This window comes from Hypanus sabinus, chromosome 31 (assembly GCF_030144855.1).
Source record: "Hypanus sabinus isolate sHypSab1 chromosome 31, sHypSab1.hap1, whole genome shotgun sequence".
Taxonomy (NCBI): domain Eukaryota; kingdom Metazoa; phylum Chordata; class Chondrichthyes; order Myliobatiformes; family Dasyatidae; genus Hypanus; species Hypanus sabinus.
In genome coordinates, this window is record NC_082736.1 from 32,075,359 (window position 1) to 32,088,335 (window position 12,977).

The window sequence follows — 12,977 nt, forward strand, 5'->3', positions numbered from 1 at the left end:
AATCTGTGGAATTCATTGGGTATATTTAAACTATGGGGGGGGGGGGGGGGGAGGTGGTGGTGGAATGTCAGAGGTAGTTGTGTTTAAAAAAAACACAATGGTGGGTGTGTAAAAAGGGGTGGCCGTAGAGACAGATACATTAAGAACTTCCCGCTGTAGTTGGTCCCCTCCTCCTGTGTGGGGGGGGGGGGGTGGGGTGGGGGAAGGACGCTGATAGGACTATGACCAACGAAAGCGGATTAGACGAGATGTGCAAACAGGCAGCAGGCCGACACCTTTCCCCAAGACTCACCGCCGACATGTCGTAGATGTGCGTGGAACCCATCATCGCTCCGCCGATTGTCGCTGTCCTCTTTTCTGGCACCGGGATGTACAGCTGTGGGGTCTCGCCGCTGTGGGATTGGCGGGGGGGGGGAAAAACAGGCACATACATTCAGGCTCGCGGAGAGGCTGGTCACCCCACCCGTGCACCTGTCTCGCCCTCCTCCCGACAGCCTCACGACAGACTCCAATGTTTCCGGCCTGGAGTTACCAAACCCCCAGCTCAACCAATCTCCCACCACCCCACAAACTATTACCCTGAATCACCACCCCCCCCCCCCCACCCCGCTGTCACATCCATAAAACACAGCAGCAGAATTTGGCTGTTTCATCTTCCATCCGATCACGACTGATTCCTCTTCTCCCCGAAACCTTTGACGCCCTCGCTAATCAGGAACCCGTCAACCTCTGCTTTAAATATACCCACTGACCCGGCCTCCACAGCCGTCTGTGGCAACGAATTCCACAGATTCACCAGCCTCCGGCTGAAGAAACTCCTCCTCACCTCCGTCCTCGGAGGGTGAGCCCTCTGTTCCTCGACTCTCCACTACAGCGAAGTGCCCGCTCTATCTAGGCCTTTCAATGTTTACCAAGTTACCTCCCATCACCTCAGATTCATGACCACTCTCTCCCCCTCCCTCCCTCGCCCGCCAGAGAGTGAGCACAGGCTGAGGGTACACCAGGGACCCCGGGCACCACCGTTCCTCACCCATCCATGGCTTCCTCGATCTTCTTCTTCCGCAGCTCAATGAGTTCTGGGGTCTCCATTCCTGCCGGGACCGAGGAGAACCCTCCTGGCGTGATCAGACCACTGCCAAGACAGAAAGTGAGAGGGCACGCGGTCAGTCGCGCTGACACCAGAGGGGCAGTGGCTCTCGGGGCCTCTCGGTCCCGGCCGATGCCCATCGCGCAGTAGGTACAGCCACTGCCTCACAGCCCCGGGGACCGATCCCAGCCTCCCGCCGAGTCACAGAGCGACAGGCAACTTCCACGCCAACGACCTGCGGGGTCAGCGGGTTAACCTTCCCCGACCCTGCCCCCCCCCCCACCAACGTGTGGGTGAGGGACCGATTCTGGTTGGTGGTCAGAGAGCTGAAGGTCCCTTTTGGGAGGCCAGGATGCCAGACCCCACCCAGCCCTCCCGGGAGACACCAGATCCCCCCCCAAATACCTGGAGACTGGCAGCAACTTGTGTCTGTGGGGCACCACATGCCCCACATTAGTCCGGGTCACTTGGTGTAGTGGGAACGACTTGTAAGTACCAAGGAGGCGGAGGTGTTCGGGGGAGGGAATGGGGCAAACAATTCCAGAGCTTAGCCCCCCAAAGGAAGAATAAGCTTTAGAATAAGATCAGGAGGGGGCCGTCTGGCCCAGCAAATCTGCTCTGCCACTCAATACGATTTTGATTAACCTGGCCGTACATTCGGCCACACCTGCCAGCCCAACGCTTTACGGTACAGGCGACCTGGGTTCAATCCCCGCCACCACCTGTGAGGACTCTGTGTTCTCCCCGGCGACCGCCTGGGTTTCCTCCGCTATCCGAAGGTACAGCATTCCTATGAAACCATTTGTAAACCGGAATGTCGTAAAGCGAAGAAGCAATTACCATTGATTTATATGGAAAATATTTTTGAGCGTTCCCAGACCCAAAAAATCTACCAAATCAAACCAAATAACACATAAAACCTACAATAACACTAGCATATAGTAAAGGCAGGAAAGATACAATAAATATACAGCCTATATAAAGTAGAAATATTGTATGTACAGTGTAGTTTCACTTATCAAATCGGGAAGACAGCGAGCCAAAATCGATTTGGAGAGAAAAACAAATAGGCACGTACATGCCCACGGACAGGGCTTCACGGTCATTGTCGTCTTTCTCGGGGTAAACACACGTATAAAGTGGGCATCATTTTTTTCCGTAGAAGTGAAAATCCTCTTTGTTTAGCGAAAACAGGTACTGATGTAGGTCTTTCGTAACAGCGGGCTGTTGTAAAGCGAACATTCAAAAAACGGGGTCCACCTGTACCTATTAGGCTAGCGTTAAATCGTGCGATTGCTGGCCGGTGCAGATCGAGGGCTGGAAAGGCCTATTCTGCGCTGTATCTCACCAAAATAAATGGGCTGGCATCAGTGTGGTGCCTCTCGCGGGCTGCCCCCAGCACATCCTCGGACTGTGGTGGCCGCTGACATAAGTGGCGCATTTCGCTGCGGGCTTTCATGTCCGTGTGACAAATCAGGCTAATCTTTTGAACTCCACAACCATTAATTCCCCTGCAATGCAAAAATCCACCCGTGCAAGATTTCAGCGGGCATGACTGAGGGGGATCGGACTGAGGGAACACAGGATTGAAATCAAAGCCTGAGTAATGACATCCAGAACAGCTGGACGGACAGTATTTCCACTTGGCAGTGGCCGCACGCGCTGTTAATATCCCGCGAGGCTCTCCAAACCATGCTAAGATACAAGGAAATTGATTACAACTTAATTGAAAGCACAAATCTCCAGGTAGCGGTCGATCGCATCACAAAATCATGAATCAGGGATTGCTTTAAGCCAGCGGCCATGCCACTGAAATATTCATAAAGCGATCTTTGCGAGATGGAAGCACTCTGCTGCTAAGTAACATTTTTATCCGGGAGCTGCCCGGGGCTCAAGGTCCCAGGGGGTCAAACGTCTCGAAAAACAAGTTGCAGCCACCGGGTCTCAGATCAGGGGGTAGGCTTCTTCATGGAGAGGGCGGTGTGCATTGGGGACGAGCCGCCGGGGAGCACGTTACAGGCCGGCACGTTAACCACGGGCGTGAACAGGAGAGATTAAGAGAGCGATGGGACAGACGTAGGCAGGTGGGGACGAGCTTGCTGGGCTACAGACTTAGGGCCGAAAGACCTTCATCCACACCGTATAAAATCAACGCGTGCTCTGAAAGATCTCCCGCGGCAATGCAAGACCCCAACAGCACACAGGAGAGGAATCAGGTCACTGAGTCTGCTCCAGCCTTCAATCACGGCTGAGCTATCATCCCGCTCAACGTCATTCTCCCCGTAACCTTTGACGCCATTACTAATCAACAACCTATCCACCTCTGCTTTAAATATAGACAATGACTTGGCCCCCACAGACATCTGTGGCAATGAATTCCACAGACTCACCACCCTCTGGCTAAAGAAAACCCTCCCGATCTCTGTTCTGAACGGACGTCCTTCTAAAGTGTCGCTGCACACCCGGTCCCAGACGTTCCTTATGCACGGTTGAGGCGGGCACGCCAGTTGGCACTCTGTCAATAAAGTGATTACTAGAGGCGCAGCTAAAAACCACTGTGATAGAAGATGGCTGTGACCCGAAGAAAAAGGGGCAGGGTATCAGCATTCGGCCCATAACATCTGGCTAACGATCCCCGTTTGTACTGCACCACAACCTCACCACTATAGTGTCAGACACATCCCCATCAGTAGAGTACCCCAGTGTTAAACAGTGACAGACCCGGCCCCACAGATACTGTACCCTAGTGTTATACAGTCGGCCCTCCGTATCCTCGGGGGTTTAGTTCTGGGACCTCCCGCGGATCCTCAAGTCCCATGTATAAAATGGCGTAGTATTTGCATATAACCTACACACATCCTCCCTGATAGTTTAAATCATCTCTAGATTACTTACAATACCCAATACAATGTAAATGCTATGTAAATAGTTGTTATACTGTATCATTTATGGAATAACAACAAGAGAAAAAAGTCTGTACATGTTCAGTACAGGCGCAACCATCACAGCTCTTCTGGAAACGCTGATGCGGCCTCGGTCGATTCTCCCGTGATCTTTAAGTTCTTGAGGCTGTAATGCTTTACATAGCTAGCCAGCCATCCCTTACTAGCTTTAAACTCCTTCCTCTTGCTCACAACACAAGGCCAACGAGACACGAAGTGAACAATGGTAGATTACAGTACTTTATGCTCCCTCTTAGCCTTTGAGGGGCTGCTTTGACCACTTAATTGCTTTTTAGGAGCCACTTTTTCGCAGAAACAAAGGGTGCGCACAACACGAGACGCGAGGCGAACAATGTTCAAACAACGACTGCTGGAGACAGAACTCCCGGGTTTCCTTCCCGATCCGCGGTTGGTTGAATCCACGGATACGGAGGGCCAACTGTACAATGACAAGACTGTCCCCACTAGTACTGTACCCCGGTGTTACACAGCGACGGACCCATCCCCACCTGTACCGTACCCCGGTGTTACACAGCGACGGACCCATCCCCACCTGTACCGTACCCCGGTGTTACACAGTGACAGACCCGTCCCCACCTGTACCGTACCCCGGTGTTACACAGTGACAGACCCGTCCCCACCGGTACCGTACCCCAGTGTTACACAGTGACAGACCCGTCCCCACCGGTACCGTACCCCGGTGTTACACAGTGACAGACCCGTCCCCACTGGTACCGTACCCCGGTGTTACACAGTGACAGACCCGTCCCCACTGGTACTGTACCCCGGTGTTACACAGTGACAGACCCGTCCCCACTGGTACCGTACCCCGGTGTTACACAATGACAGACCCGTCCCCACTGGTACCGTACCCCGGTGTTACACAGTGACAGACCCGTCTCCACCGGTACCGTACCCCGGTGTTACACAGTGACAGACCCGTCCCCACTGGTACCGTACCCCGGTGTTACACAGTGACAGACCTGTCCCCACCGGTACCGTACCCCGGTGTTACACAGTGACAGACCCTTCCCCACTGGTACCGTACCCCGGTGTTACACAGTGACAGACCCGTCCCCACTGGTACCGTACCCCGGTGTTACACAGCGACGGACCCATCCCCACCTGTACCGTACCCCGGTGTTACACAGTGACAGACCCGTCTCCACCGGTACCGTACCCCGGTGTTACACAGTGACAGACCCGTCCCCACCGGTACCGTACCCCGGTGTTACACAGTGACAGACCCGTCTCCACCGGTACCGTACCCCGGTGTCACACAGTGACAGACCCGTCTCCACCGGTACCGTACCCCGGTGTTACACAGTGACAGACCCGTCCCCACTGGTACCGTACCCCGGTGTTACACAGTGACAGACCCGTCTCCACTGGTACCGTACCCCGGTGTCACACAGTGACAGATCCGTCTCCACCGGTACCGTACCCCGGTGTTACACAGTGACAGACCCGTCTCCACCGGTACCGTACCCCGGTGTCACACAGTGACAGACCCGTCCCCACCGGTACCGTACCCCGGTGTCACACAGTGACAGACCCGTCCCCACCGGTACCGTACCCCGGTGTCACACAGTGACAGACCCGTCCCCACCGGTACCGTACCCCGGTGTCACACAGTGACAGACCCGTCCCCACCGGTACCGTACCCCGGTGTTACACAGTGACAGACCCGTCCCCACCGGTACCGTACCCCGGTGTTACACAGTGACAGACCCGTCCCCAGGCTGCAAAAGCTAGGACGTACGTAATCTGTAACACAGGGGTTAGTGCGACTCTATTACGGCTCAAGGGCGGAGTTCAGACTTCAAAGTTCAATTCTGGCTCTGCCTGCAAGAAGTTCATTTGTTCTTGGCACAAGCAAGTGGGTTTTCACAGGGTGCTCTGGTTCACTGGTCATTGTAAATTGCCCCGTGATTAGGTTAGGGCTAAATGGGGAGGGGGGGGGGGGGGCTGGCAGCTGCAGCTTGTTGGGCCGGGTGCTTCTGCTCCGCGCTAAATCTCTAGATTAAAAATATATTACAACTTTTTTAAAAAAGGATGTGGGGGGTGGGGGGTATCAGTGCTTCTGCTGTCAGAAAATTGGAGGGGGAGTGTAGATGCTTCTGCCCTTGCTTAATGCAATGGGAGGGGGTTCATTCACTCTCTGGGGTTTGTTTTGTGGATGTCTGTGAAGAGTAAGAATTTCAGGATCCCTTTGATGGAGCTATCCTGACAAAGCTGTGAACAAGAAGAAGCTGAACCCGACCGACTGTGAGAATAAGGCCAGCCCACATCCAGATGGACTGTGGCGCGTTCGCGCTGGCGGGCCTGGTGTATCGCTCCTGTACCACCAGCTGCCCGGCTTGTGCCACGGCCGATGCGACTCCGTAGAAACGGTTAATCCCACCGTTCTGCCCCGCCCCCCCCCGTGCGTGCGCAGCCACCTCCTCTTGAGCCGCCGAGACGTTTAATTGCAAAGATCACCTTTCACTGGCTGGCAGAGGCATCCCCTTAGCGTAAGTGCAGGCTCAGCACAAGGCAAATGATTTGATTAATAATGGAAGTTATTTGAGAAAATCGAACCTGAAGGCAGAGTTAATGGAAGGATATTTAACAGCATGGAGGAGCAGAACGATCTTAGGTTCCACCTCCCTCGGAGTTGAAACGCAAAGTAGGTAGAACAGTTATGGAGGTTAACAATTTTTTTAATCTGTCACATATGCACTGAAGCACACAGCAAAACGTGCCACTTGCATCAAATCAAATCAAATCAGCGGGGATCGTGCCGGCCAGCCTGCAAGTGGAACCATAGCGTGCCCAGGGCTAATAACCTGCGGAATGTGGGAGGAAATCAGAGCGTCTGGAGGAAACCCGCACAGCGACAGGCAAGAACATGCAAACTCCTCGCAGAGAGCGGCAGGAAGTGAATCCTCAACTTACGGTTGGCGTTGTAATAGCTTAATGTTAACTGCTAGGCCAACCTACGTGGCCCCAAAAAAAATTCAGTGATTAAGTTAGGGCTTGTTGAATTAGCCAATAGGATTTGCCTTGTTAACTATATTTTTTTGGAGAGAACGCAGGAAGAGACTGGGGTGCGATTTTCCAGGGAGTGCGGGATCGGAGAAGGAGAATGGAAACCGAGCTGAACGTGGTGAAATGCCCACAGAACCCATTTGGAAGGACATGGGTTCTAGTAAACAACGGAGAACGGACAGATAACTTAGTCAGCTAGCTAGCGCACGTTGCAAAAATCACTCCCTATGATGGGCTCTTCAGAGTAAAACCGTTTCAGTACCACGAGTAAACAAAGTGAAGCAAACCGGATTGATTACACAACAATGAGTGCCAACGATAATGTGCACAAAAAAGATATACACACACATAAATAAAAATAAATAAATAACGGGCCCTTTATTTTGCATTACAGTCGGCCCTCCTTATCCGCGGATCGGGAAAACCCGGAAGTTCTCTCTCCAGCACTCGTTGTTCGAGCATTTTTCTTGTCATTTTCCCCTAAACAATACAGTGTAACAACTATTTACATAGTATTAGTATTATAAGTAATCTAGAGATGATTTAAAAGTACAGGCAGTCCCCAGGTTATGCACGAGTTCCGTTCCTGAGTTGGTCTTTAAGTTTGATTCGAAGTCGGAACAGGTACATCCGGTATTATTTAGCTTCAGTTAGTCAAACGTTTTTCTTAGTATATAGTATATATTTTACCTTTCTAGCATATAAAACAATTAAGAAACATCTGTATTTCAATAATTAAACCACTGCGTTGCTTAATAATAATTGTAGCTTTCATCGGGGCAGGGCCTTTCAAATTCTCCATTAAAATTGTTCCGATCGTTGACCGACTGTAGCCTAACGCTTTTCCAATGACCGATGGCGTTTCACCTCTTTCCAATCGCATTATTACTTCCACCTTATTTTCAATCGCGATCGTGATTATTTTCGTGAACAGAAACACTGCGGATTCAGAGCTGCGCCGGGTCCTAAAGTCCAACGCACTGATACATGTTAAATAAGGTCCGGGGTTCCGCTGGGTACTAAAGATCACCGCACTGAGACAGGTTAAATAAGGGACTTGAGCATCCGTGATCCGTGTTCTTTGGCATCCGCGGGGTGGGGGGGGGGGGTGTGCCGGAACCAATCCCCTGCGGATAAGGAGGGCCGGCTGTATATCCTATTATTGTGTTTGTTATCATTGAAAATATTTTGACAATACAATTTCAAGTTTATACTGGAGTGAGTTATTGTTTCCTGGCGAATGATAAATTTGCATGGGTGTGGCAGTGCTCATACAGTAATTGCTTTTCTTTCCCTTAGAAGGAATATTCAGGCTTTTACGTTCATGTTTACTTGAACCATGCGGTCCCTAGACACGTTTGTTTGCTAGAAAAGGCCTCATCGTTATTCCCCTGCATTGTCGAGTCATGTTGCTGTTAGGTTGAAGTCATAGTGACTCATTACAAGCCTAAGGCGCGAGGTCTGCACTTATTGCCTTCGTACGTGGCTACTTACCGAAAGGGTAGGGTAAAACAGATCAAGGATTGCTAAATTAATCTGTTACCCAGGTACCGTGAAAGACTGTTGTTTCACTTGCCGTCCATACAGACCGCTGTGTCACCTCGTCGGGAGGCCAAGGGAGAAAAGCAGCAACGGAATGCAGAGTAGAGCGTCACAGTCGCCGAGAAAGTGCAGCGCAGGACAACACAAGTCAGAACGGGAGAGCAAGACTCCATCTTATCGTACTGGTGTAGATACGCCTCTGATAACGGAGGCGTAGGGTGCGCCAGCGGGCACCTGCTTAGCAAAAGATCAGGGTCACATGAGACCACGGGGGCAGGTGGTGATGTTCGTATGTGCAGCCGGTGCACATCACAAGTCCTGGTTATGTGACCACTGACTCCATAGCAGGAAATCTCTGAAGAGTATTGATAATGGCCAGTGGGGGGGGGGGGGTCACCCCTCCTGTAAAGACACCACCCAGAAGAAGCCAACAGCAAATCACTTGTGTGGTAAAATTAGCCAAGAACAATCGTGGCCATGTGACCAAGACTGCCCAGGCCATGTGACCAAGACTGCCCAGGTCAATAAAACAAGGCGCACAATGATGATGTCATAGGACATGGCACACCATGACGATGAACCATTCAGGAGTCTGAAGACGGGCGCAGAAGCCGTCCTTCAGCCTGGTGGGACGTGCTTTCAGGCTTTTGTATCTTCCACCTGACGGGAGAGGGGAGAAGAGAATGTCTGGGGTGCAGGAGGGTCTTTGAGGTGCAAAGTACTGTTATGAGTGATGGACAGACCTGATGAACAATGGGGTGCAGAGTTCACCATTTTCCCCCCTCCTGAGAACTACGAACTATTGCTGTTGCTATGCTGCTATAGAGAGAGAGAGAGAGAGATAAAGCCCAGGCAAGAACATCTGCTACAGATAAGAGGGGGAGAGAGACTATTGATTTACTGTATTTTGTCTCTTCCTGGATTATTCACCTTCCACTACAAGGACTTTACTTTGCTCGTTAACATTCCTCAGGAGACAGCAGGAGTGGCCTGATTTGATGGACATGGTCATTCAGAGTTGATGGATAGCTGAGACATCGTGAGTGGGGATAAAAGACAGGTCTGGAGAGACACCCTTCAGGCACACCAGTGGACACTGACTGAGTATTGGGAACCCACAGAAAGGTGGGGGGGGTTCAGAGACCGAACCAGGAGATCGGTCAGTAAAGCTCACAGTGTTACAGCAGGGCCGGTGGGGACTTGTGTGTGTGTCCACTCATGCCAGAGTGACGAGTCCACCACAGAAGAACGGTCTAGCTGAAGAACAGAGGGGTCATAACTGAATGGCCACAATGACACAACAGATTAAGAAAGCCACAAAAGGTTTCCCTGCCACAGCTGTTGCTGTTACATCTCTCTCGCTCTCTCTCTCTCCCCCCAACGATTTCAATACACCAACCATAACCACCTCAGCATTTATAAACTGAACTCTATACTTTCCTATGACAATTCATTTACCCCTAGACATCGATAGAGCTCATTTATTATTGATTATTATTATTATTATTCCTACACTTTTAGGTTTATTACTGCTAACTTGTTTTATACGTATATTTGCATTTTTGATACTGTATTGTGCAGTTTACTAATAAACACCTTTAGTTTGGTACCACCAGACTCCAATGGATTCTTCTTCCTCTGCTGGTCAGACACCCAGTTACGGGGTACGTAACAGTACGTGAAGAGCAGTTTGGTTTCTGTGACAGAGTCCGCAACTCCCTGCAGTTTCACACAGCCACGGGCAGAGCAGAGCACTCACAACTATGCCCTTCCGATGACCCCGCAAAGGGCAACAAGCAGGATGAGGGGCCCTGGACCATTTCTCTCTGCGGAAGCCGCCTGACCTGCCAGGTGCATCCGCTTGAGTAACATCGCGGTCGGGGGAGGGGGAACTGCACGCTCTCTGGCTGGAACCAGACTCGAGTGGAAGCGAATGAGGGAGGCTCTGGCCTGCTGGAGGGAAAGGGGTTTCAAAAGGGCAGGGAACAAGCGGCACCCACTCCCGACCCCGCTCCCCGGCTGGGCACCTGTCCGCTGGTGTGATGAATCCAGTGTCGTCCGGCTTATCTTCATCGCTTTCGTCCTCTTCCTCCTCGTCCTCTGAAGATTCCTCATCAGAGGGCTCCAACTCGCCCCAGGGTGTCCTATCCAGCACCTCCTCCTCGGTTTTTGCCTGGAGAGGGAAGGGAGAGTGAAACCCTCTTACCCAGTGGTCATTATACTGCGAGGGCGGGGAAGGAGAGGAACCTCAGCCCCTCCAGCGATCGTCCGATCGATAGGACACCAGAATGTTGAGAAACACAAGAGGATCTCAGCAGGTCGGGCAGCATCTGTGCAGGAGGAATGAACGGTTGATGTTCAGACCGAGACCCTTCATCTGGACTGAGAAACAAGTGCTGCTATCCAGATGGAAGATCCCAACCCAAAATGTCTGTTCATTCCCCTCCACAGATGTCGCGCAAACCCCTCCCTGAGCATGCCCTCTTCTTGTTACCACCATTACCGGCCACCCCACGACCAGCCACGACAACCTCAAGTCTACCGATGCCGGAATCCGGAGCAAGAAACAAGCTCCAGGAAAAACCTCGAAGCTCAGAGTGAACTTACCATCAAAGTACCTGATGTTACCATTTGCGACCCCGAGATTCACTTTTCTTGCGGGTACTTACAGGGAAAGAGGTAAAAATTCGTGATAAACCAGACAAAAACAGACAAGACAGCCTGCAGAAGATGGGAAACCGGGCAAATAAAGGTAACTGAGAACGAGTGGTAAAGGAGTCCTTGAAAGAGAGTCTGCGTGTCGTGGAATCAGTTCAGTGTTGAGGTGAGTGAAGTTGTCCGCGCCGGTTCAGGAGGCAGGTGGTTGAAGGGTAATAGCTGTTCCTGAACATGTTGGTGTGAGACTCGAGATTCCCGTACCTCGTTTCCAATGGTACAAAGTTCAAAGTAAATTTATTGTCAAAGTACAATATTCAACCCTGAGATCCATCTTCTTGTGGGCATTCACAGTAAATACAAAAAAAATATATCAAGAACTGAGACGAAGAGCCTAGGTGATCTAGGAATAATGGTGCATAGCTCCCTGACGTGAATAGGGTGGTGAAGAAAGCTTTTGGTACGCTGGCCTTTATAAATCAGAGCATTGAGTATAGGAGTTGGGGTGTAATGTGAAAATTGTACAAGGCATTGGTGAGGTCGAATTTGGAGTATTGTGTACAGTTCTGGTCACCGAATTATAGGAAAGATGTCAACAAAATAGAGAGAGTAAGGAGATTTAGAGGTAAACGAGGTGTAACCCCACTTAGGGGTTACACGAGGGGGAACTTCTTTACTCAGAGAGTGGTGGCTGTGTGGAATGAGCTTCCAGTAGAAGTGGGAGAGGCAGGTTTGATATTGTCAATTAAAGTAAAATTGGATAGGTATATTGGAAAGGAATGGTGGGTTACTGGCTGAGTGCAGGTCGGTGGGACTAGGTGAGAGTAAGCGTTCGGCACGGACCAGAAGGGCTGAGATGGCCTGTTTCCATGCTGTAATGGTTATATGGGTCAGTGGGACTAGGTGAGAGTAAGCGTTCGGCACGGACTAGAAGGGCCAAGATGGGCTGTTTGTGTGCTGTAATTGTTATATGGTTACAAGAGCCCTTGAAAGTGAATCCATAGGTGGTGTGAACAGTTCAGGACGGGACGAACGCAGTTGAGAGAAGTTATCCCCTCTGGTTCTGGCGGTGTGGGGCCAGAGGCTCCTGTACCTCTTTCCTGATGGCAGCAGAGAAGAGAGCACGGTCTGGGTGGTGGAACATCACAGACACAATGCTCCTCCCACCATCAGTCGGATCTACAGAAGGCAATATCTTTCGAAGATTCTCAGAGCTCCTATCAGGCAGGAGGTGCAGAAAGATTCACACACCAACAGATTCAAGAACAGCTTCAAACACTTCAACCTTTTGGTTCTTGAACCGACCAGCACATTGTGCAGAGGCTCTATTACCACATTGCACTGAAATGGACCTCACCCCACCTGATAGCTCGTACTCCTTCCCCTCCCGCCCACCTTCCTATTCTGGCTTCTGCCGCCATCTTTTCCAGTCTGGATAAAGGGCCTCAGACCAAAACCAGCTGTTTATTCCTCTCCATAGATGCCGCCTGCCCTGCTGGGTTCCTCCGGCATTTGGTGTGGGCTGCTCTGGATCTCCAGCAGCTGCCGAACCCTCTGTGTTTCTGGGTCTAACTTTGTCTCATGAACGCTCTTCATCTGCGGCTCTGCACCTGTGACGCCTGCGCATACGACAGCAGACTTGACCTTGACAAGGTACTCTCGCTTTCGAAAGAGCCTTGCCGGTTTATTCTGAGAGACTCTCACTGTTCTGCGACCGCATT

At 51.2% G+C, this 12,977-nt stretch overlaps 1 protein-coding gene across 1 annotated transcript in view; it reads right to left on the reverse strand.

Annotated features, from left to right (window-relative positions):
- Positions 1–12,977, reverse strand: part of sf3b2 (splicing factor 3b, subunit 2) — an 80,374-nt gene that overhangs the window by 8,452 nt on the left and 58,945 nt on the right. Inside the window, exons 17-19 of the mRNA XM_059955337.1 lie at positions 10,629–10,774; positions 1,031–1,132; positions 293–392 (exon numbers count right to left, since the gene is read on the reverse strand). Of these exons, the coding sequence (XP_059811320.1) occupies positions 293–392; positions 1,031–1,132; positions 10,629–10,774 (348 nt within the window). The remainder of the gene's footprint in view (positions 1–292; positions 393–1,030; positions 1,133–10,628; positions 10,775–12,977) is intronic.